General features: G+C 38.6%; 1 protein-coding gene across 2 annotated transcripts in view; it reads left to right on the plus strand.

Annotated features, from left to right (window-relative positions):
- Nucleotides 1–2,394: 2,394 nt before the first annotated feature.
- Nucleotides 2,395–26,469, plus strand: part of Man2a1 (mannosidase alpha class 2A member 1) — a 162,838-nt gene continuing 138,763 nt past the window's right edge. Inside the window, exons 1-2 of one of the 2 annotated variants that reach the window (XM_005327222.5) lie at nucleotides 2,395–3,542; nucleotides 26,142–26,396. In XM_005327222.5, the coding sequence (XP_005327279.1) occupies nucleotides 3,399–3,542; nucleotides 26,142–26,396 (399 nt within the window). In that variant the 5' untranslated portion in view covers nucleotides 2,395–3,398. Of the gene's footprint in view, nucleotides 3,543–21,410; nucleotides 21,569–26,141; nucleotides 26,397–26,469 lie in introns of those variants that run through there. The other variant, XM_078045497.1, reaches the window with a different exon arrangement.

Raw genomic sequence — 26,469 nt, forward strand, 5'->3', positions numbered from 1 at the left:
CCAGGAGCATGTTGAGAACTGACCATAATACCAGAGTATTATGGCTTTAGAGGGTGATTGTGGTAGAGAGAGAGAGAGAAAGAAGAGAGAGAGAGAGAATTTTTTTAATATTTATTTTTCATTTTTACGTGGACACAACATCCTTATTTTATTTTTATGTGGTGCTGAGGATCGAACCCAGCGCCCTGCTCATGCCAGGTGAGTGCGTTACCACTTGAGCCACATCCCCAGCCCTGTGTTGGGTTTTGAGGAGAATGAGAATTCCCTCTCAAGGCAAGATGTTTCTGATGGCTTTAATGGAAAAGATGAATATTTTAGAGAAATACATGTGGGAATTATCACATTTTCAAGCAGAGGAATACTAGTCTCCTCAGACACTGGAGGGCAATCTACTTCTATTGGTAGGAGAGGCTGAGTGACTTGGGTGCATGGATATCAGATTGTCAGTTTCATTTGCATCCAACTCATTCCAATCTTTGGATCCTATTATTTACCAACTAATATCTTAACTTTTATAGAGAAACTTGTCATGCTTGTGAATTCAATAGTAATTATAACTCATAAACCTGAAAATTAAAATCTTGTGTTTTATTTTCAGCAATATTATTCTCATTGTTACAATAAGTAAGAGATTATTTCAGGATTTTTTTAAAGAGAGAGAAGAGAGAGAACTTTTTAATATTTATTTTTCAGTTTTCAGTGGACATAACATCTTTATTTTATTTTTATGTGGTGCTGAGGATGGAACCCAGAGCCCTGCACATGCCAGGCATGCACGCTACTGCTTGAGCCACATCCCCAGCCCCATATTTCAGAATTTTTATAAAATCTTTTTGGTTCTTATACCATAACTCCAAGTGTTAATAATGCATCTGTGCTTGTCATTTCTGTTTATAAGTATTCAGAAGCACTCAAAAGAATCTCTCTGTACCATAGTCCTGATAATCACCTTTATAGCCCCAGCTGTCAAATGTAGCTGGTACTTGGTCCCCAAGCTTCTTGCTTTAGTTGGCACTTCATCAGAATAAACCATAGGTGATTACTTAATTGAGATGCTCTGCATGCCATGAATGACTAGATTCCACCTCTCTTTGGCAAGGAGCTCAAGTTCATCTTTGCAGGTCTATCTCATGTGGCCTATTTCCTAGACAGGAAAGTCTTGATAAAAATAATTATTAACTATAATAGGAGATTTGAGTAATGAGGGATTCACTAGTAAAAAGAGCCTTAGAGAGGGGCTGGGATTGTGGCTCAGTTGTAGAGTGCTTGTCTTGCATGTGGAAGGCACTGGGTTCCATCCTCAGCACCACACAAAGATAAAATAAAGGCATTAAGTCCATCTACAACTAAAATATGTATACACATATAAAAAAAAGAAACCTAGAAAATATAGACATAAGTAGCTACCAGGGAGCTAACCTCATAACTAATCCTTGGGCTGAGTGATAGAGGGGCTAGGGAAGATCCCCTGTCCCTCCTACAACTAAGATCTAGATTTTATTTGGAGAGTCAAAGGCTGGCTAATTGAATAGTAGAGAAGTCATTATGGTGCTAAGTCTGCAAAACTTGTTGAAAATATGCCTTCTGGAACTTGATGCAAATTTCCTCCCGGGTGCCAGGGAAGCTGTTTATGAAGTAGTGTCTCACACTATAAAACTGTTCTGGCCACCAAGCCATACAGGAGTTCAGAGCTAAAGAAACCTAGGAATACTGCAAGAACCTGTCTACCAATTCACCAAAATCAGGAAGCACAGAGTTCTTTTCTTCCTGTAATATCTCTTCAGCGCCCTCTACTGACAAAGCTTCAGTCCCAGAAGGCAAAGAAAAACCTGTTTAAAAGGCCCAGATCCATTTTCTCAGTGCAGTAAAAAAGGGTGAATTTGAAGCCGAGAGGCAAAAAATCAATAATCGGCACAAGCATCACTTCTCAGATTGTTCTTTTAGATTTCGTTGGCAGATGCCTATTTCTGTCTGGAAGAGCCTTTGGCATGCCCTTTTCTCCCAGGTTTCACAAGGATGACACCAAAAACAAAGGAGGAAAAGATAAGTCAATCAGAATTTTGAGATTTCTTCTTTTCTTACAGCCCTTCATGGAATACCCTTCTAAGTCGTGCTGAATCTGGGTGTTCCAGCACAGAAAACCTGAGCAGCAAAAGAGGCACTGGGAGTAAGGCTATACCCTGTGGAACAAGGTCTGCTGGAGCAAACCCGAATGCAGCTTATTGCTACCCTTAACTCCTGCAAATCCGCCTCCCAGGTCATAGAAGCCTCCTGAGGTCTTCCTACTGCCTGGGCGGGCCCGGCGGGCGGCGCGCCGTGATTGGGCGCCGGGGGGCCCGCCCCCTCAGCCCGGCGCGTCGGGAGGGGGCGGGGCTAGCCGCCCGCTCTGCTCGGGGCTGCGGGCGCCTATTGACCCAGCCGCTGCCGCGCCGCCGCGGTCTTCTGCTTGTGGCTGGCGGTGCTCGAGCGCCCAGTGGCACTGGAAAACCGGTGCTTCCTCACGCTGCTGCCGCCGCCATCTCCGCGTTTGGGGGCGGGAAGGAAGGGGTGTTTCACGGCTGCAGCTGGAGCGGGCTTCTCTCCGGGGACGGTCCTCTCCTGCTTGCTCTCCTTTTCCTCCTCCCCGCGCCGCCGCCGCCCGTCCCCTGCACCCTCCCAGTGCAGCCCGGGTCCGGGAGCGGGGAGGTAGGGGCGCGGGGCAGGAGAGGCCGGTGAGCGGACGCGCACCCTGAGGAAACTCCTGTCCGATCCATAAGCCCCGGCATCCAGGGTGCACCCCGGTCCGGCCCCGGCAGCGGTGGCAGCGGTGGCAGCGGCGGCGGAGGCAGCAGTAGGAAGGGGCTCGGTCGGGGGAGGCGGGGGCGGTGCCGCGGGGGCGGGTCCGGCCGTCCCGGAGCTAAGTTGTGTGGCTCGGCTCCTCCCGATCTAGTTCCTTTTCTCTGGTCTCTTCGGACCTGGCTGTGCGCGGCCGGCCTCGGAGCCGCGGAACCCGCGCGTTTTCTGGGTGAGGAGGACACGCCTGCCCTCGTCGAGAAAACTTTTCCTGCCGACTCAGTTGGGGCGGTGGTGGCAGGAAGTCCGGACAACGACCTCTCTCCGTCTGCTAGGCGCGCCCTGCCGGGTGTCGGCGCTGAGCTGGAGATTAAGTTTGTGGGAGCCCCTTCCCCACTGTAGGCGAGTTCCGCCTCGAGGGGAACGCCTGCCCCGGGGAGGGCAGTGGGCCAGGGCGAAGGCCCAGGGCGCTTGGTGGCGCCGGAGACGAGGTGCGGAGGGCTGTCCGGACCCACACCAGTACCCGAGAGCGCGCAACCTGGGAGCAGGGAGCCTCCGGCGGCCTTTTCTAGAGTCCACAGCCCTCCACCTTCTCCGAGTGAGGACGGTGTCCGGGTCCTGAGTCTATGAGGAAAATGAAGTTAAGCCGCCAGTTCACCGTGTTCGGCAGCGCAATCTTTTGTGTGGTCATCTTCTCGCTCTACCTGATGCTGGACAGGGGTCACTTAGACTACCCTAGCAGCCCGCGCCGCGAGGGCTCCTATCCGCAGGTAAGCACCAGGCAGCCGCGACGCTTGGCTCTAAGGGGGTAAGCTGAGGGCCTGTGGTTACTGGCTGCTCAGCGCCAGGGCAGGGTGAGGCCGAGCCTCCTTCAGCCAGGGCTCTGAAGCTTGGACCGCGGTGACCACGACCCGGGAACCTCCTCCTCCCAGGCACGCTGAGTTAACAAAGTGTCTGGCGGCGTGCGGTGGCAGTATAGCGCTCGAAGTGGGCATGTTCTAGCCCTCGCACCCTGGCCTGGGCACCTGCTGTTTGGGGCAACCGGTGTACCCAGAGGCACCCCTTCAGCAGCAGCATCGCTGTGATAGCCCCTGGGATCACCCAGGGTTAAGCTGCCCGCGCCAGCCCAGACCCCTGAGCGCACCAGTCGTGGAAATTGTTCAGACAAACCACACTTGGCCTTTTTTTTTTTTTTTTTTTAACATTTTTCCTTCATGGTCGCTTAAGAGACAAAAGTTTATTTCATTTTGTAGCCCTCTTCATGTGGATCGCAGGGCAGAGTTTAGTGTCGTCATTCTTCAGCTGTTACATAGGGTTGGTTTTGAGCAGACGTGGGGAGCCCAGTGAGGAAGAAGCGTGTGTTATACTCCAGCCGGAAGCTGTGGGGCGCTCAGTCCTGCTCCCGCTGGTCAGGTTGGCAAATGAGTTAGAAAAACGATGCGACTAAAGTGTTTTATGTAAAGTTACCAAAAATAAGTAAAACGACGCAACCGGTTCTATTTGGAAGGGTACCCTACGACATTGAAAGTTCAGTTTGTAGCTCTTTTCCAATGACCTGTAACACTTAGGAAATTTCAGTACAAGTAAATATTGTGTGACCTGTAATGAATGAATCTGAAGAACTCATGCTGACAGGCTAATCTAGAAACTACTTGACTCCTTAGGCACAGAGAAATTTAGGCCGCGAGTGCGTGGATGTTTTAGTTTTTTTTTTTTTTTTTTTTTTTTTTTTTTGTGTGTGTGTGTGTGTGTGTGACAGCTTAAATGACCAAAAGTATCCTTGCCCTTTTTTCTGACATGCTAGGGCAAATGGCCTGGATTTCATTGAAATTAATATACAAACTTTACTTGAATTATTGTGAAGGTGAGAAAAGACTCTCTTATGGATTCTGTCATCTTTTCAGAGCACTCAAAATATTTTGCAGGTGAGCCACATTAAATATCCTGTAGGCAGATGTTTTGAATTTTTACAAGCTTCCGTTTCCCCTAGATTGTATGATAGAGAAAATATTTAACAAACACTGTGGGCTGATTTTAACTTTCGAGTTTACAGTTTACCCAGTGCTTGTTGATAAGGTTGGAGAAAACAGTGTGACAAAAAGTAAACCCTCTGAAGCCAGAGAGAAAAAGGAGTTCTAAGCTTTGTTTGATATGTTGTGTAATTTTGGGGTTAAACTTACTGTGTTCCTACTTCCCCCTTATTTTCAGAATTTTCTCCATTACAGGTAAAAAACATAAAAACTGATTTACTTAAAGTGTTGTCTTGAGTAATGTACATTGACTTTTGGCTTGGTGATCACTTGAAAACGATTTATGCAAACATCTGCATTGGGGTTCTCTGGGAACTTTGACATTTTACTTTGTTTCTAAAGAATGATTGACTCATTCATTTACTAGGAAATCTTAAGCAAAGTTAATTCCAGTATTTTAATATTTATCTCTAGTGCTCAGTAATGGGCTTAGGTTCTGCTTAAAGTTAAAGCATTTGGTGGAAAGGGATAGTGGCTGCTAGAACAGAAGGGCACAGTGTGTGTGTAGTGCTTTGTGGGTAAGAGGGGGAGGGTTTGGAAGGTGTTTTTTGTAGTTAAGGTTGTCTTTCTCAAGTTTTTACTGTTGAATTTTCACTCTAGGAGGAAGGTACTCTTTGTTGGTTGAGTGTTGGCAGGCCACTGAATCCCCAAGTAGGTAGACTTTATGAGCTTCACTTTTTCCTGACATTAGCCTGTGCGTATTTCATAATAAACTTGATTGGTACAACCACCACTAGTAGGTGTGGAAAAGAAGTCACAGAAGAGATTATCTTGCCCAGGGTCACACAGCTAAAAGCTAGGATTTGAACAGGCAGCTTTTGGAGTGTAGCCTCTTGGCCACTCTGCTGTCCTGACACTTGAGAATCCTTTGCCTATAGTTTAGGCCTCTGCTTGCTTGTGGAAAGACCTAGTGGAGCGGCATGTTGCTCTGTGGAATCTTAGCTTATGCCTTTTTTTTTTTTCTTTTCTAAAGGAACTTTTATTGTAAAGCCATAATGAATGTGGTTCTTTTCCTGAAACATTTAGTGCTTGAGATTTCTATCTTCCCAGAATCTCCCTGCTTATTTCACAACTAAACAGTGTAGTGAAAATCATTATGCAGCATAGCATACAGCATGTGAATTGATTCTTTAATTTTTTCATGACCTCTGTATGTTGCTCTTAATTGATAATAACACCAAACACAGCGAAAGTGGGTTGCTGTATATTTCTCTGATGAGTTTGCATACTGAATTCCTGAATTTTATTAGAACCAAGGTAGTCTGCCATTGCATGTCATTTTTGGTGTCTAGTAGAATAATGTATCAAAAAGTATGAGTTTTCTCTGTATTGTCCATTTAGTTTTCTTTCAGTTGATATGGAACCTTCAGTAAGGTATAAATTCCATTTTGTAAGCAAGGTATTTTTACTTAAAGACCATCCAAAATTGAGAGAAATCTCTTTGCTGTATTTTGGGCCTTTGTTCTTTTTCCCTCCTTCCTTGATTTTGTGTTTTCTACCACTTGACCAGACTTCTAGGGAAGGAATGGGCCCACTCAGAGTATTCCACTTTCATCTTGGGAACTGCCTGCTCCCAATTCTTTGGAGGGCTTTCCCCTTGTGCTTCCAGGGAGAATTCCTTTGAAGGCTGGCAGCGACAGGTGGCTTATTCTTTTAGCTTGTGTGTGTGTTTCAAGATTAATAGTAAAAATTCCACTCTGGATCAGAGGCTGGCCAGAACAGTAATCCCCTGAAAATGCTTTATGGTCAGTTGTAATAATTTGAACAGATGAAAAGAGGAAACATTGTTAAGGTCTCCCTGAAAGTCTTCATCATTCTCCCAGGAAGATTTCATAAGTTGCTTACTATCTTCAGCATGAATAATAACAAGTCTTATTAATGTCTTATGTTTGGATCTGGAGAATTAAAATAATAAGTTAGGTTTTTGTATCACAAATAATCAATTTTTAAATAACAGGAATATCATATGACCATCGAGATTAATGTCAGCTTCTGTAAGTCTCTACAGAAGTTGAGATTCTGGTGGAAAATGTGAAAATCAAGTTCAAACCTTATAATATTTATCAAGTATGGAACACTCTAGTTTCCATAAGTATTTGATTACAAGTCCTTAGAAGGTAGGGACATTTATGCCTTTTATTCCCTTTAACTTCTATAATGGTATTATAATACACATTTTAAAAAGTGCTTCAGTGCTATATAACACTAGTATTTTTTGAGTCCAACACAATAGACCTTAATAAAAGTTGACCTATGGCTGGGGATGTGGCTCAAGCGGTAGCATGCTTGCCTGGCATGTGTGGGGCGCTGGGTTTGATCCCCAACACCACATAAAGGTATTGTATCCACCTAAAAACTAAAAAAATAAAGAACTTTTTTAAAAAAATTGACCTATGACAATAAGTATAACTAGGACCTTGATCCTCAGTTTTTTTTCTTTGTTGTTTTCACAAATCTGTAAATATGAATGACATATAGGAAAAATATGATTTTCTCCCCTCTTTCCAGCGTACTGTATTTATAAATGGTAGCACTTGTTGCCCTGAGTTGATCAGATTTGTGTCTGATCATTTGTCTCCTTTTAGGTGATACAAGGCTTGAGAGCTTTTGGAAAGCGATGGAACTTTGACAGAGGTAGCAGTTAGGAATTCAGAACTTTAAATCCCTTTGCGGTTTCCCTCTTGAGTCCAACAGTCTTGTGGGACTTTAGACCTAAACTTCTATGAACCAACTGTGCTAGATGCTGGTGACTGCCTTTGGTGTGAGGTTTCATTTTATTATTTTAATTGATTTGAATGTATTGTTCCCAGATCAACACTGTGTTCAGGGCTTGAACAAACACTTTAGTCACAAAGATGTAATGACTGTTTATTGAAAGGGTATTTTCTGTTACTCATTAATTAGCATTATGGGATATTTGGACTATGGACAGAACATTGAAAATGACCACTTTTGTTGTTGTTTTTAATCTCAGTCAACTGTTGCTTTTTATGAGAGCTATAAAACCTTGTATCTTTTTTGAAAGACAGAAGTGTTGAGACATTTCTTGAAGTAGTAGTTCAGTGGCTGGTGCTAATCACCTGCTCTACTCTTATCTGTTTTTACTCTGTAGCTTTAAGTTTTCCCTTGTTGTTTCCCAGGTCCATAGAGAGACTTTTAAGATGGTGGGAGGATACCTAACAGCTTTGGTTATCTGTGGTTGCTGGATGATAAAGGCCTCATTGCATTTTTGGCCAGTTCTGAATTGGTAGTCAGGTTCCTGGTAGCAGCGATTTTTATCAAGAGTTCACATAGAACTAAGGAGAGTGAATTTTGCTGATTCTTATAATTGCTGTTAGTAGTTTGATCAGGAGAGGAAGTAGAACATTTGAGCTAAAATGGGTTTCAGTTTTAGTTATTAAGACAAGCTGCTAATTTTAAGGTTGAAACCATGTTGAGGTTCAAACAGATTTGGAGGGTTGATGGTATTGTAATGGAGCTCACACCTTGCTTTAGTAAGTATTGCTAAATTTGCCTTATGATAGGAAGGAAGTAAATCATTTTATTAAACTCTGAATCTCTTGGTGTTATCTGAGAGTGCATTTATGATAATGCTATTTGTATTCTAAAAGCAGATAAATGCATAGTTAAGAATCTTATAAATATTTTAGTGTTAAACTTCTAAATCTAACATATTATTTTCTAAGGAAAAGATTACTCTTGGAGCACTTTAGTTTAAAACTGCACATATTCTACCTTTTTCTGCCTCTGTCCTGGGTTTTACAACCTCTTTTCTATTGGCATTTTGGATATGAGGATTCTTTGGTGTTGGGGACTGTCCTGTGCTTTGTAGGATGTCTAGCATCATCCCTGCTGTCTACTCCAATATATGGCAACAGCACTGTTTTCTTTCTCTTCCCAGTTGTAGCAATCAATGTCTCCAGATATTGCTTAATATCTACTGTGGGGGTGGTTGGGGGAATTGTTCCCATTGAAAATCACTTTTGCTACAGTCAAGCCAAAGGCCTTTTCTTTATACCCAGTGCACTTTGTTAGCATTTTGCATTTTAGGAAAGAGTGATTAAAGGTATAATTTCAATACTCAAAAGGATAACTAGCATTTTTTGATGTATGAACTGTATTTTTCTCTGGGTCTAAAATTCACTTACATATTTAAGATTCTAAATTGTAACATGTTACAGAAAACATAAGACTAGATTATGTTCATATACAAGTTGAAGGAAAAAATGTAAGTTTATTATAATGAAACTTAATTTTTTTCTAATCTTTACCACCTGGACATATATATTCTGAGAAAAACATAACGGTCAGATCTTGGTAAAGAGATCATCTTTTACTTTGTACAGGTGGAATTAGAGGTCACAGTAGTCTTGGTTTATTTCCTTGCCTTTTATCATAGGAAGATAAAATGTATTGATTAATTATAAAGTGTTATAAAATAATATGCATAATTAATTTGAGATTCCGAAAATTTCCCAGGTTGACTGTGTCCTTTTTTCAGTGTTATCCTTTGTTTTAATTCTGATGATTCTGGTTATCATATTTTATGTGCCTTTCTGAGATGAGGGAAGGCAGGAAAAGAAACTGGGAAGTAAAGTGGGAAGAGGCTTTCCTTATGTTCATTTTGTCTTCTCAATAGCAAGTTTTAAGAAAGGAGGATGGAGGTGAGTACAGGAAAAGAATGAAGTTCTTAGTAAATATCTTCTCTTTTGTCCCTAAGGTCTTAAAATCTGCTTGAGTCAGCTAACCATAAGCCAAATTGGACTACTACCTGTTTTTTTTGTGTGAGCTGGAAATTTTTAAATGGTTAAATAATGCTTCATGGTGATTCTTCTCCAGATTGTCTCTGGTGCTTTCACATTATAGTGGTAGAATTGAATAGTTGGAACAAAAACTCTCTGGCTCACAAAAAGTAAAATATTTACTGTCTTGCCCTTTTCAGAAGAAGTTTGCCAATTCATGGCTTAAAGTATATTTCTCTATCAATCATTAACATTGGAGGCAAATAATATGTTTAGGGCTGTTGAAGCAAACTTAGACTAAATGGAAAATGAAAATTCTCATAAACTGGTTATTAAGTAAGCATTGGTAAAAATTTGTTTTTTTTTTTTTGAGTGTGGCTTAAAACTTGTGTAATATATATGTTTCTTAGATTTCCATATCCTTGGGCAACATCTGTGCTAGAGACAGGCATGCTTAATGCATTAAATTTGTTTCCCTTCTATCACTGGAAGGTTTCTCACTATAGAACTGCTTTGGGAAGGAGTGTTCTGGATCATGAGCTATGAAAAATTCATTGACTTCAAGATTGAAAACCATGACTTTATAGTGGTTTGAATTTGCTGTAATTCACAGATGACCTGTATTCCAAGTCTAATCTGAGTGGGTTAGTACTGTAGAAGTAGATCCCAGGTATAGGTATCTTCTTAGTAAATCATAAAAATAGGACAGGATTTGGCAGTTCTCTCTGAGATCCTGAGGGTTGCCTAGTGTGGAGGTAGAGAACCACCAGATTGTCAGCAGGGTTACTAGACTGCTATTCTGTTACTTAAGGAGTAAGTAATTCCTGCTAATTTTTATCCATTTTCTTCACTCTTTTTAAATATTATCATCATCTTCTTGCATTTGTAGAGATTATAGTACCATGTGTAAATTGCAGTATACTTAGTTGAACCAAAATTCATCTCATTGAGGGGTGTTTAAGGTTAATGCTAAGTTTTTAGTTTTTTTAATTGTTAAATCTATGTATTTGTGTAAATAAAGATTTGTGTGTATTTTCCTGCAAATAAATGAATTTCCCACTGATTTTCTTAGCAGGCCCAGAAAAATTAAATGCTTTTTTGAAGAGCGAAGCATACCCCAAATCTGACTTTAAGCTGTATTCTTGCTAGTGAGCCATATTGTCCTGAATCAGGAGCATGAAGAGCTGGGGACTTTGGCAATGATTTTTGTCTTTTAAACACTTAGGCATTTATGAAAGAATAGATCTATATCTAAGTAAAAATTCAGATAGTTTAGAAAAGTATACATGGACAATTGAGGAGTCTCTCTTTCCTTCTCCTCCATCCAAGTTGATTTTTTTCTGAGTCCCACTTCTTACTATTAAGAGTGGTTCCTAATCTAACTAACTAACTATATATATTTGTAAATAAAAATTGGGCAAAAACATTTTTGTTCCATTTTAAAACTATTGTTCCCCTTTATAAAAGATGAGGAATTCCTCCTCATTCCAATTTTATGAAAGTTAGTTTTATATTCTTCTTACATTCTTCTGTTTGATATATCCTAACAACTTTCAGTGATGTAATTTCATTTGTTTTCATGTTTCATCAACTTTAGGGGTAACATCTTGACTCTTCACTGTATCAGAAGAGGAAGTTGGCAGTTCTCCACATTCTTCCACTGATTTTTATTCCCTCTCATTTTCTGTCCTCCTTGAACCATCAGTTCTTTTATACCCACCAGCATTATATAATCTGCATTTCATTCTGAAACTGAATGTCTTAGATAGGCTGACTATCAGTTGGCTACAAAAGTTGAAAGCCAGTAAACAAAGTATATAGGATTTCAGTTGGGTAGAAAAAATAAGTTCAAGAGATTTATTATATAATATGGTAACTCTGGAAAATAACAATATATCATATTCTTGAAAATTGCTGAAAGTAGATATTAAGGATTCTTACTATCTAAATGATAATTATTACTAGTAATGTATGTTAATTTGATTTAGCTATTCCAATGTGCACATTTCAAAGCAACATATTGTATGTGATAAATATATGCAATTGTTATTTGTCAATTAAATAATGAAAAGTTAAAAACAATGAATTTTCAGCCTATAATAATATAAATGTTACTTACTGTGTTTCAGGTAGTTTGACCTAATGGACAAGGAGGGATAATCTTACATTGTTAAACATGTCTTATAAGGAAATATTCTAAGCCTCAGAGCAAGGGGGTTCCTTTATATTCCAGCTGCTAAGAATCATGCTGTATTTTCGGTTTCCTTTACATCTGGACCATGACTTCCTTTTATTGATTTTTGCTTCTCCTATCTCAAATTCTTTTCCTTTTTCTTATTGATATAGGAAATGTAAGTTATCAAATCCTATCTGTTGAATCTCATTATTTTAAAATATTTTACAACTCAGCATGCATCAATATTTTGATACCTTGTGGCTTTTCGTGATTGAAAGCATGGAGTCTTGTCATTTTCGTTGTTGTTCACAGGGCTAGTGATATTTTATTTCCTTTCAGGGTTAGGAGGACAGGGCTGAAGACATCCTTTGCTGGAGCCCTTTCATTTTCCTTTGTGCCACAGGTGTGGAGGAATATGGAGTTCATGAGTCTAGGCCCTGGCAGTAACATTATGAGCAGCACAAGAGAATGGAAGCCTAAGATTGTGAATTATTCTCAGAATTATTTTCTCCATTAAAAAAAATCCTGAACTTACATTTTAGAATCCAGTAAAATAGTCATTCTTTTTAAGAGTCATCAGCATCCCAGAGAAGTCTTACATATGAAAACGTTGTTGTAGTATTTTAGAGTAGGAAGAGTCCTTCCAGGTCAGTTAATTTAGTTTTTGATTTTTCACATAAGGGCACAGAGCCACATAAACTAGATCTCAGCAGTTTGCCCAGTCATTGCATACCTGGAATATACATCCTGACCTATAATTCAGTCTTGATATATCATACCAAATGTGTATTTGAGAACTTACTATGTTTTAGGTACTTTGAAAATTGTGCTAGACATGTTAACTATGTTTCTTGTCTTGAAAGAACTTCCTACTTATTTGGGGAAATAAAACTACCATATATGAAACAATAATAGACAGTAAAGAGCTACTTAATTATTCATTAAATGAATTAATTTAAAGAGCTTAGAATGGTGCTGGGCACATATTAAGTACTCAGTAAATGTCAATTATTATCAATAGATAGAAGTTTATGGTGTACCTGTTGAATACCAGGTACTGTTTTAGATTCCAGGGATTCAGGAACTGAGTCAAAAACTATAGTCCAAAATCTTATTTTGTGTTTTTAATAGAAGGACAAAGACCTTAAAAGGAATTCTGAAACTCAAGTAAGTTTGGGTGATGGCCAAGTTGAAGTTGACCAAAGGAGAGGGGAAAGAAACTAAGCTTTTCTGATTGGACTTTGATGGAAGGAAGAACTTTGCTAGTGTAAAGGGCAATGCTTCCAAAGCTTTGGCATCATGAAGGACCTGGTATCTTGGGAAGACAGGAGGAGAATGGCTTGCTTTGGGATCAGTCTGGTTCGTGTAAAGACTAGTTGGGAAAACATGATAGTTTGGGACCAGATAATTAATTGCCACAAGAGTCAGTCTGAAGAGTTATGTGTTAGATGGTAGCAAACCACTCAGAATTATTGAGCATGCCATAGGCAGCTGCTTGAGAAAAGCAGTGTTAGAGAATTAATTTTGTAGAAAATTTTAGATCTGGAAGCTAAGAGAATATTCAATCTAGATTATTCTGGTAGCAGTGTGTAGGAAGACTCAGAAGCAGGAAGGCAGCTGAGAATCTGTTTGAGGTAATACAGACATAAGGCAGTAAATCTCTGTACCAGTATTGAATTGGCTAGAGTAGAAAGAGAGAAAAGTATGGAGACATTTTGTGAAGAGAAGCACCAGGGCTTTCTAACAGATATGAAAAAGGCTAATGATGATGTGTGGCTTGAGTCAAAAATTTTCTTTCACCTTTTTCCTTTGGGGCATTGGAGACTGGGTTATATTGTTTGCAAACAAACGGGTGGGTTGAAAGACAAGCTGGTTTGGAAACCAAGTTCAGTTTCATTATAATGAAGTGGATGTTAGTGGAAATGGCCAAATGGGCTGAGTGCTGGGACCAGAGAGCAAGGAAAGGAGATGTTGATCTGGGCGTCATCAGAGTCGAGAAAGAATGAGCTCACTCTGGGACTGTGCTCAATAAGGAGAGCAGAGAGCCAAGTACATTTCTTACAGCCAGAAGCTGCACTTCTTATATTAAGATTATTGTGCAGCAGATGTTAATAAAATAAAACAGCTTGTATTCAATTTGTCAGAAACCAGCTCATAGAGCAGCATACCTAAGAAAAGATAAGATTATCATAAGGAATAATTTCAAAGATTCATTTCAGTAGGAGACTTAAAAAGACCCTTGTCATCCTTAGCACAATTTATTGGTATTAGGTTAGTTTTTGTAAGTTCTAAGAACATAGATTGTGTGGATGGGGAGTGAAGATGAGGTGGTGAAGAGGGAGAGAGATACTAACAATCAAAAGACAGTACCCCAAATGTCAGGGTTCATAGCTCAAGGTTGTTTCAAAGGTCAGGGAGATTTCTGAGAATTGTCTCTTATTTTTTGAGTAAAGATCCCCTTTTGTTTGATTGGCAACTGATAAAGTAAGAATTGTCTGTGACCCAGGGCCATCTCTGGAACACACGTATGGCCAAATGATGACAAAACTTGAGATGCACGATATTTTTTGTAACTTTAAGGGAAGAAGATCCAATAATTGTTTTAAAAAATGAGATTTGAGATCCTCAGAAATTTCTAATGTTAACTCTTTTTTTATAGCTGATAGTATGATGTTTAGAAATTGCTGTTATGTTCTCATATATTAAGTCATGCCTTGATGTTCCTTACTATCCCACATAGACCAGCTGGTTCAGATGGATTTTTATACAGGAAGATGTAGGTAAAAAATATGTAAAACTTTAGAATCGTTGGTGCTCATAAAGCATAGTCAGGAAATTCACAATTTATATTAATTCATTTGGGGCTTGCCTAAATACCTGTCTTGTTAGTAAGAAGTTGAAGGGCCTTATTTATGAAATGATTAGTATAAATAAGATTAAAAGGGAGGTGGATTATTCTACTTAATACAACTCTGCTTTCAGAGGCTCCCCCAGACTATTTCTGTGTAAAAAAATGATCTCAGGCATGTCAGTTGCATTTATTTTAATAGGCTAATACTGTTTACGTTGATTGGTTTTTTTCCTTTACTGATAGTTATTCTCTTTTTACATTGAAATTGTGTTTTCCAAAATTACTTGTGTAAAATACATTATATTATGTTGAGATAGCTTTTGTCAGCAGGTCCTAAGATACAATATATGTCCTTTATCTATGGGGAATGAGTTTAGGTAGTATAAATAGATAGTCCATAATTATTCTAGGTACAGAGACAATTATATGTCCTAAAAAAAAAATAGAAGATTATCAACACACACCAGAGTCACTGACTAGATGATGTATAACAACATGACCCTGGTTACCTGGGGATTGTTGCTGTGTAAAAGTATATCACAGGAACTTTGGTACAGTTCTTGGATGGGATACACTGTGACAGATTATCTCAAAGTCCTAAGTATAAGAATATAAATATACTAAAATAAGTTTTATATGGAAAACCAATGTGGTTCTTAAAAGTTTTTCAAAAAGAAAAAAACAGTGTTCCATAAAATAGTTTGGGAAGTGCTGAGTTAAAGAATTCAATAGTTAATTTGCTTAGTGCCACTTAATTGTAGTTATTAAATGGATTTGTAAGTAATAAAACTGCATTTTATTAAAATATTTTATAATCTAGACATTTTGCCCTACTTACAAACCCTTCTAGTAATTGTTTTTAAAAGGGTGTCTGTTTTATAGAGTCTCACTTTCTGTAATAACTTGGTGCCTAAAGTGTTGCCTCAATAGGAGGTAATTTCTATGCAACCTTATTGGGCTGGTGCAGGTGGGGGCCATACGGTTTTAAAATAAACATGCATCTGGAAACACACAGTGTGGAAATGGAGTTGTCTCCTGGAGCCTGAAGAAAGTTCTAACAACTGGAATTCTAACCACATTTTTGGAGGAGGGTGTTGAGAGGATGGAGTGCTAATATTCCAGGTCAGGGCTGGGATCCTCCATAGTGATTCTGGCAGCTTCCCAGTGGTTGCCCAGGTGCAGTGACAAGGCCCTTGAATATCCTACCTGGGCACACTGGAAGTCCTAATTGTTCTTCTAATCCTCATTTGGCATTCTTGTCATCTACCTGTATTTAAGTATACTCTGTTACCACCGTACCTTGTCAGGTGTGACATGAATAATGATTTGCCAGAACAAAGTATGTATTACTTCTGTGTTTTGGTAGGGTATTTTATAATTCACTGTTCTTCATGCTCACCTGTTAAGGGCTTTTATTTTGTTGAATAGAGACGTGGCTGCACAAAGACAATACCTTGGAAGAAATTTGGGCATGTTAAGCTCCCAGATCTGGAAAAAAACAGTATTAGAAAACTATCTGTAACTGTGGCTTGCTGATAGAGAGTTAGGGATACATACAGAACTGTGGTTCCAGCCCTGGTTTATTTTTTTTTCCTTTTGAGTTTAACACTATGTGTCTTTAACTGGTGGAGTTAGTGCTTGAGGGGTTATCATTCTGTCAAACCCAAAAGCCTTCATATTAAATGCCTGAGATCTGACTGAATGGAGAATTTTTATGTATGGGCTGAATTGTGGCTGACTAACCAGAGAATTCTGCAAATAACGACAATACCCTATTGGAAATATAAAATCAAAGTTTTTATATTTATATATTTAGTTTGAATACGCTGGTTCTTAACTGGGGATGTGTGAGAATTATCTGGTGAGCCATTTAAAATTATACAAAGCAGATCTATGGAAGCATTGTTAGTAATCCCATTTGTTCCCATTGCTTGAAATTTGTATTGGCACTGATCACTCAAGTTCATATTTTCAGCTTTGATTTCTCGCTTAAGTTCCAGACTTACATGTCTAAAATTGACGCCACCATTCAGATATCTGATAGCTCAGAACATATTTTCCCCTCTATCTGTTCCTTCCCCAGTATTCCCTGTTTCTCTAAAATGCCACTCATTTTCATCCCAGTTGCCACAGCAAAAAACTAAGGCCAATTTCTTTCTTTCTTGCCCCTTTTGCTAGTCTATTCATCTTGTCACATCTTGTCCTGTTCCTCTACCTCCATTGCCCTGGTCCAAGTCACCATGGCTTTTTCTTGGAAAATGACTGTTGTTTCTTTATCTCTACTTTTCCCTACCAAAGTCCGAGAGTGGCTTTAAAACACTTTATTCATTGACTTTAAAACTCTGTTTCAGATGAAAGGGTTGATGTTTCTTTCCCTAAAAAATATTTTTAATCATAAAGTCTGACTCTGTCTTTCCCTACCTTCTTTATTCATGTGGGTAAACAGCCTTGTTTGACCAAGTTATGCCTCTGGGAAACAGCTTATGAAGTTTATGGTCTTTCCTTCCATTTCTCCATTGTGGGGGTTTGTAGGGTTTGTAGCTACTCAGGCTCACAATTCCCTTCCTTTCTTCCTTCCTTCCTTCCTTCCTTCCTTCCTTCCTTCCTTCCTTCCTTCCTTCCTTCCTTCCTTCCTTTCTCCTTCTTCTTTAATTTGTTCTAATTAGTTATTTATGAAAGTAGAATGCATTTTTTTTTTTTTTGGTGATGCTGGGAATCGAATCCAGGGCCTTGTGCATTTGAGGCAGGCACTCTACCAAGTGAGCTGTATCCCCAATCCTAGGAGAATGCATTTTGATGCATTGTACAAAAATGGAGCACAACTTCTCCTTCCTCTGGCTGTACATGGTGCAGAGTCACACCAATAGTGTAATCATACATGTATACAGGGTAATAATGTCCATCTCATTCCACTGTCCTTCTCACCCTTACCCCCTCTCCTCTCCTCAGCACAATTCAAAGTTACTTCATTCTTCCCTATGCCTTCCCCACACTTCTTTATGGATGAACAGCATTTGCTTATCAGAGAAAACAGCCAGCCTTTGTTTTTTTGGGGTGGGTTTGCTTATTTTTTTGCTTAGCATGATTTTCTCCAGCTCTATCCATTTACCTTCGAATGCCATAGTTTCATTCTTCTTTAAGGCTGAGTAATATTTCATTTTGTATATGCACCACATTTTCTTTATCCATTAATCTGTTGAAGGGCATCTAGGTTAGTTCCATAGTTTAGCTATTGTGAATTGAGCTTCTGTAAACACTGATATGGCTACGTTACCATATTATGCTGATTTTAAGTCCTTTATGTTTAATCTGAGGAGTGGGATAACTAAGTCAAATGGTGGTTCCATTTCAGGTTTGCTGAGGAATCTCCATACTGCTTTCCATAGTGGTTGTACCAACTTGCAGTGCCATGAACAATGTATGGATGTACCTTTCCCTCCACATCCTCGCTAACACTTATTATTGCTTGTGTTTTTGCAATTCCTATTAAAATCCAAATGACATTATTCATAGAAATAGAAAAATCAATCATGAAATTCATTTGGAAAAATAAGAGACCCAAAGCAGTTCTTAGCAGGAAGAGTAAAGCAGGAGGCATCACAGTACCAGGCCCTTAATCTATACTACACAGCAATAGTAACAGAAATGGCATGGTATTGGCATCAAAATACACATGTAGACCAATGGTAAAGAATAGAAGACACAGAGACAAACCCACATAATACATTTTTCTCATACTAGACAAAGGAGCCAAAAATGTACATTGTAGAAAAGATAGCCTATTCAACTAATGGTGCTGAGAAAACTGGAAATCCATATGTAGCAAAATGAAATTAAATCTTTATCTCTCACCTTGCATAAAAATTACCTCAAGGTAGATCAAAGACTTAGGACTAGAACAGAGACTCTTTGCCTAATTAAAAAAAAAAGTAGGCACAAATCTTAATCATGTTGGCTTAGTATCTGATTTCCTTAACAAGACTCTTAAAGTGCAAGAAGTAAAATCAAGAATCAATAAATGAGATGGATTCAAACTAAAAAGCTTCTTCTCAGCAAAGGAAACAATCGATACTATGATGAGAGAGCCTACAGAATGCTAGAAAATCTTTACCACATGCACCTCAGATAGAGCACTAATCTCCAGGATATGTAAAGAACTCACAAAACTTAACACCAAACAAAACAAAACAAAACAAAACACTAATCAATAAATAGGCTAAGGAACTAAACAGACTCTTCACAGAAGAAGAAATACAATCAATCAGTAAAATGAAAAGATGTCCATCATCTCTAGCAATTAGAGAAATGTGAATCACAACTTCAGTTCTTTTGATGGGGATTTGGGTAGACTTTCTCTAACAGACTGCAAGTGTAAGGATCCTTTCTAAGCTTTATTTATGTAGGGCCAAATTTTTACCAGCGTTATATTGCTTTGGTAGCCACCACAAACTTAGTGGCTTAAAACAAGAAAAATGTATTACCTTACAGGTCTAGCGGACAGAAGTCTGATAGGCCCTACTGGACCAATCAGGATGTCTGCCAAGCTGTGTTCCTTTCTGGAGGCTCTAGGGGAGAATCTGTTCTTTGCCTTTCCCAGCTTCTAGAAGCTAAATGTATTCTTTGGCTCAAGGCCCCCTCCCAACAATAGAATCACTCAGACCTCTACTGTCCTTACTTCTCCTTCGTTGGCCTGACTGTCCTCTCTCTTTTTATTCCCCTTTATAAGGACCCTTGTGATTAATATTGGTCTGAGTATTCTAGAATGATCTCACCATATCAAAATCTTAATTACATTAGCAAAATTTCTTTTATCATGTAGGATAATGTATTTGTAGACTTCAGGGATTAGGGCCTTTATTTTTTTAGTTGTAGTCGGACAGCATGTTTTTATTTTGTTTATTTTTGTGTGGTGCTAAGGATCAAACCCAGTGCCTCATATGTGCTAAGCACGAGCTCTACCCTGAGCTATAGCCCCAACCCCCAGGACTCAGACATTTTTGATTAATCATTATTCTGCTTACCTTAGCAGACACTATTCAAACTAATGTTCATATGCTGACTTAATCCTCATAACAACTATGAGTTAGGTGTTATTAATTATCTCCATTTTATAGATGAGGAGATTGAGGTGTGGAGAAGTTACGAAACCTGCCCAATGTTGCATGGCCATTTGATATGGAGCTTGACTTTAAAGTTTGGTTTTAATTTTATTTCTACAGTCGCATGCTGTATCTTTCAAAGTAATTTTTAGAAAGCCATACTTTTATTATAGTAGCAGCAGCCATAATCATACCTTTTGCAGTGATTAGTTGATGGCAGTTTTTGAACTAATTTCTTTCACAATCATTCCAAGGCGTAGAATCGCATTTTGTCTATAAGGAAACCGAGGCCCAGAAAAGTTACTTCCTTAAGGTAGTAAGTGCCAAAGGATTGGAATTCAAATAACTGAATATACTTAACTATTGAACTAACCTCCCTTTATCTTTATCTGGTGAAGAAGGGCATTAAATATAAAAGTAATCATTATTTGCTGTTACATTATTAGGAACATTTGATGACAGAATCAAGAGTTAAGACAGAATCAGATCTTGATGGGATAGAGTGATATCCTGAGTCTAACAGAATTAGATTGAAGGGGAAAAATGCATGAATGAAAGGTGAGGTTGATCAGGAATTTCAGATACATATACATTGGGGAAAAGTTTTGCGTCTTTTGCTACCATTGATGACATTATAAACAATAATATTTTATCTAAAGTTCTCTAAACTAGAAATTTGATTTGATTGAGTGCAGATCTTATTACCATGGTAAGAAACATTCTAAAATTATTTTGATATTCTTTTTCCAAAGTGCCTGTGCTGCCCACATCAGTTGAAAAACCATAACTTCTTAAACTGTGGTTAGTGAAAATAATTTTTGGTTGGACCATAAAGAATTCATAATCTTTGCCCTAGAAAGGGAGCCATACATTCTACCCTGCTCACGAGGTCATAATTATCATGTTGTGACCAAACGTAGGTCAGGTTCTGTGTCATTTCCCAGACAATCCATGAAGTCCATCCTGTTACTTAGGACTTTCCTTCCTGTGCTCTTCTTATCTTTTTGGGTAAGAAATGAATGTGATACAATGAAGATTTTTTTCAAAAATTTTCTTTTCTTTTTTTTTTTTAAACTAAGTGTTGAATGTGGTAATGCCAGAATGAGTGTATGTGTTTGCCTGTAGGTGTTTTACTGTTCTAAGTACAACAAGAAACAAGCACTGCCTGCTAAGAAAGGTATTGCAAGTTGAATAAGGGCATGGATGAAGGATATAGCATGTAAATGGGAAATCAGGTGGGAGGCTTCTGCACTAGGCCAGGGGAGACTATTGGCGACTTGAAAGCAGGCTGATAGGAGTCCAGAAGGAAAGAGGTTGACTGACTCACTGAGTTATTTTAGAGGCAGGATAGAAAGAGCTTATAGGTAGTTTGAGTGTGTGAGCATTGTAAGGAAGGAGGAGGAAAACAGTTATCACACCAAGATTTTGAGGGTGTCCAACCAAGTGAAGATTAAAGGCACTTAAGGAGACTTGAAGTCTGAAGTGGCTTGTGGTGAAGGTGTTTTGGATTTCACTTTGAAGCCCAAATAGAGATGTCAGGTAGGCGTTTGAATATATGAATGAATCTGTTTTTAGAGAAGAGATTTCAGCAGGAGATATAAATATGGGAGACATCATTACAACCAGGAAATTTAAATCATGGAACGGATGAGATCATGTCAGGCAGTGTAGAGAGGTAACAGGGCTTAGGAGCTAACCTTGAGTTCTCTAACATCCACCTTCCCTGGAATCCTCCTCCAGATACCCCTGGAGGGAGAGAAGGAGCCAACTAAGGAGACTGATAAATTGTGGCCCAGATGGAAACTAAGAACATGTTGTCCTGGGAGTGAGTGAAGAAAATGTTTCCAGGAAGAAGGAGTGTTTTACTGTGCTGCGTGCTCCTTGAGATGATAAGTAAGGTCAGCGCACAGTATTCTTCACCAGGCTTGAAATGTGGGAGGCTTTGGGGACTTTATGAGGGCACTTTTGGTAGATAGACAGGCACAGATTGAACTGGGCAGGTAGAATGCATGGGTGTTTATTGGAAGGAGGGATTACTTGTAGAGATTCTTGATAATCCCTGTACATTGTGAAGGATAGGATATTTATATATACACACAAACATATGCATGTGCTTGCATATGTATATACAGAGAGAAGGTGAAAGAGAGGATTTACTGAGAGAATTTGTTCATTTAGTTATGGAGGCTGACAAGACCCATGATAGGCTTTCTGCAAGTTTGAGAACTAGACAACCTGGTAGTGTGGCTCATTCCCTGTCCATGGGATCTGATCCTTGGGAAGCTGGGTATAACTCTCAGACTGAGACCCAAGGCTCAGAGTCTGGGTGGGGCGGGGGGGGGGTTGCTTGTGTGAATCTTAGATTCCAAAGGAGAACTTGGAGTTCTAGCATTCCAAGGCCAGAGGACCGGCTGGAAGGGGTGCCCTTTATGTGTTTGTTCTGTCCAAGCTCCCAGCTGATAAGGAGGTATCTGCCCACATTGAGGGCTGACATTCAGTCTAATGACTCACATATCAACCTTCCCTGGTCCTCCTTCAGATCCCCCTGGGGCAGCCCAATCATTCCAATTAGTGCTAAGAAAAGTGGGTTTCCCTTTTAGCAGGAGAGAGGGGGGGTCTCCTTGCTGAAGCATTGAGAAAAATTAATGCTTTAGCAGGTATCTGGATTCTTTAGTTCAGTCAAGTTGACACCAAAAATCCCATGAGTTAAGGAAGCAGAGGAGTTTGATTGACTTTTCAAAATTTAAATAGGCTCTAATATTATACAAGAATATTAGGAATATAGAGGTATATAGATACATGGAATATAAGAATATTTAGAATATAGACTATAGACATTAAGAATATAAGAATATAGAATTGGTGATATTTGACTATTTCTGGCTTAGGAGAATGTCAGTTTCATGTAGTTTCATATAATAGAACATGTTAAACTACTGAGAATGAATTGCTTTTAAAAGGAGAGTTTTGATGGAGCTGTATTGAGGGGGTTTAACTAAAAGAACAAAGTGTTTGAGCAGTTGAGAGGGATGGGATTGGAAGTCAGCAGAAGCTGGGAAGAGAGGAAGACACATTTTTTTCAATAGTAAGGAGGAGGAGAAGCTGTGAACATTCAGCAGTGCTTGAGTGATCAAGGTCACTTCAGTTCCCAGAAGCTAGTGTCCTCCCTGGGGCAAATAATTACGTAATAAGCTTAGATTTAGCTGTTGATAACAGTCATTGGTTTTGTTCATAGGACTGAGTGGGTGCTGTTCCTATTCTACTTCATAGTAGTCTCTAAATTTGCTCTCTCAAATGTCTTTGATATCTGATTTTTTTTTTTTTTGCTGCGTTTTTTTCTCTTTCATCAGCAGCAGAGAAAATCAAATATGACCTCCTTCTCCACTCCTCAGCAGTGCAGCCCTGGTGGCCTCCCTATAGAACTGATTAGCAAATCAAAGAATAAAGTGTTTTTTTTTTTTTTACAAGTGACTTTCTTACCCTACAGAAAATTGTTTTTTATTCAATATTACTATCAGTATTCTTTGACTTATTAGCATAATTGAAACATTATGATTTCTATTTCTTTAATGCAGACTGTATATGTATCTTTTTTAGGTCACCACTCTTCTCTTACATATATGCAGTTTGCTTTATGTATATGTCAAGAATTTTGGCTGTTTATTCCACTATAATAATAGTTTTAAAAATAATTTTTATTAGACTATTATGCTTATATATCCTCAGGCTACAGTTTTCTCGCTGCATTTAATTTACCATATAATCCTAGGTACTGATCATTAATTGTATTTTTAGAACTACAATGAGATTGAAAGTTGTCTTTAATGCATGAAGGATCTTTCCTCATGAAGCATCTCTTATAATGTTTATTTTGAATGATACTTTTATTCATTGATTATGGGACCAAGGCCATTCCTGGGAAGGGTCCTCTTCTTTTTCAGTGTGTACTTGTTGAACTATAGACAGCTTTGCTGTATAAATGGGCCCCAAGTGATCTTTTTGTTAAAGCACAGAAAGTTCTGCCCATGCATTAAAATTTTAATAATATAATACCATAAGCATAAGATAAACATGGCATCTTTAAAAGCTCTGAGATCATGGCATTTTAGTCATATGACAGTTTTTCACCAATAGCGGAGAAAATTAAATATGCTCTAGACTAAGCTAAAGTCTTATTTTATAGAAGTCAATAGCTTTATTGAAGGTGAGACAAATCAACAAGTTGTAATTCTACTTTGAATAAAAAGAACTTGATTTTCTATTATCTGCTACACTCAAAATTGTAACACTGAAATTTGTCTTCAGCATTGGAAGTATTCAACAGAATCTCTCAGAAGTGACTCTAAAAGGCCACAGTTCATGATATTGTGATAGAGTGAAGAAAAGTTTTCCCTTTGTTTTTGTCACCCTTTGTAACATGTCTGTTTAGAAAGAGATGTACAGGTTAGTTGACTGTGTACTTTACTCCTAAATATTTTTGCTTTGGTTGAACTTTAGGTTATGCCAGAGAACATCTTTTGGTCTTTTCATGGAGAACCATTCATAAGCAACAGTGGTTTGTGCTCCTGGAGAAGGTTTTGAGTATGTTACTGCTTAACAACTTTGCTTACCTGGAATCCACATGGTTCAGCTAGCTTTTCTGTTTGATGGCTGAACTGGTGTTGTACTGATCACTCGTTGCCTTCGCTATGCCATTTCTAGATATAAACTGATGTGTATTCTCTTTCTTGCTTGTCACTAAGGGAAATGGGCCTTGTTTTGCAGGAAGAGATCTGTGCTAAAACCTTGTACTTCCCTCATGTCTCTGTATATGCCAGTGAAGAGGCTTCAGAGTTCTACTCTGTATTGACATGCTACTTCACTCCAGAATGACAGCTGCTTTCAAGGATGAGTTTTGATTGTGTAGGGGGCTGTTTCTGTGGAGAGATGTTTCTGTGGAGAGATCTGTGAGAATGTCTTTTGGGTCTGTGGGAGCACTGTGCAGTCTTGTGTCCTATGCCTGTCTATAAACAGGGCTTTGGTCATTCATCCCCAACGTCATGTCCCCTCTTCCTAAGGTAATTTTCTGCCTCTTGGCTATTTTTTCTTATTCCAAAATTTCTGTTCTAGTTTCTTCAGATTTCCGATCATTCTAGCATAGTTTGCTGAAATAACTGGCCTTCTCTTGGTAGATCTCAGTGTGTTGCCTTCTCTTCTGTTTTTTGAACTGACCAGTAACCTGTGAGTATATCTCTGATATTTCTCATCCCACCTTAGCATTACAAAATCAACAAATACTCATAGCAGGTTAAAAAAGAATATAAATACATCTAGTTTTTAACTCTCTTGATTTATTTTTCCATGTTTTCCCAGAAGTATAGCATGTCATACACACAATTTTTTTCATACATTCTATTTTTAAAAATCTTTCTCTATACTTCATTTTCTGAAAATACCTCTCCTTCTATTTCTATTTTTTTAAAATTTGTATATCTAAATTTTAGTGGCTGCAGACTGTTCCATGATATAGATGTACCATTTGACAAGTCCCCTTGTTTTGAATATTTAGGTGTTTTCTTTTTTCTTTTTCCTTCTTTTCTTTCTACTGCCATTATTTCCTGGTGATGGATGTCTGGAGTTGTTTGGTCACCATGATGATGTTACTTTTTTAAACCTAAATTTGAGCTTTTTGGGATATGGGGTTTGGATCTTGCTTACAGTGTCACTGTGTATTTATAGACCAGGGCATGAATCTTAAGCTTATCTGTCTTCCCAGAATGTTGCATTATGCCTGACATAGTGGGTGTTTGCTAAAGAATTGTTGCATTCCAGAAATATGAGGTCCATTTAACAAATAAATGAGTATCTACTGTATATTTGGAATCTATGATATAGGGTTGAATAGGACAAAGATTGTCCTTGCTTTTATAAGCTGAGGTATTACTAAAAAGCAGTCTGAGTTACTGACAGTATGGTTCCTTGGAGGATGTTCTTGTTTGTGGCTAATTGAGAGCTGATGAACTGATTTCGTTGTCCACTAGTATTAACTAGTTGAGATGAAATATCTTTCAGGTTCATATTTTGTAACCTTTGTAAATAACTCGTATTAGTTACACTGAAATTTAAAATTTTATACCTGAATATGATATGGTGTTTTACTTAGTGATTCCAGAGCCCCAGGGATCTTTTAGGACTGAGTTTTGGGAGAGTAGAAAATATACCTCAAACTATTTTTGGACCCTCTGTTGCATATTTTAAAGTATGATTAAACAAAGATTTTAGCTATGAAAAAAATTTTGCTGTAAATTGTTGTTTTATTCATGCCAGCTTTTCATGCTTTTGTGATTCCACTTATAAAAGTGGAAAGTAAAGGGTGAGTGGTGAGTGGCTACCCCAAAGGGCAGCCAAATATATATTTTTTTAAAGAAATAATGTGCCTAAGCAGAGCTATAATAGTGTTTTATATAGATGCCTTTCTCTTTTATATTTTAGGCCCAGCTCTCGGTGTTACAAGAAAAAATAGACCATTTGGAACGTTTGCTGGCTGAGAATAATGAGATCATCTCAAATATTAGAGACTCGGTCATCAATTTGAGTGAATCTGTGGATGATGATTCGAAAGATTCTCAAGGCAATTTCAGCCAAGGTGCTGGATCACAACTTCAGCAATCAGAGTTGTACATTCAGGTTGACCCTAGTGACTGTCTGTCTCTGTCACAAACTGGAAGTCTGCAACCAGATGTGCAGGTAATATAGACATTCATTAATAATCATGAAACATTTTTTGTTTTGCTTTTAGGTTTTCTCTGATGTCTGTTCT

This window comes from Ictidomys tridecemlineatus, chromosome 1 (genome assembly GCF_052094955.1).
Source record: "Ictidomys tridecemlineatus isolate mIctTri1 chromosome 1, mIctTri1.hap1, whole genome shotgun sequence".
Lineage (NCBI taxonomy): Eukaryota > Metazoa > Chordata > Mammalia > Rodentia > Sciuridae > Ictidomys > Ictidomys tridecemlineatus.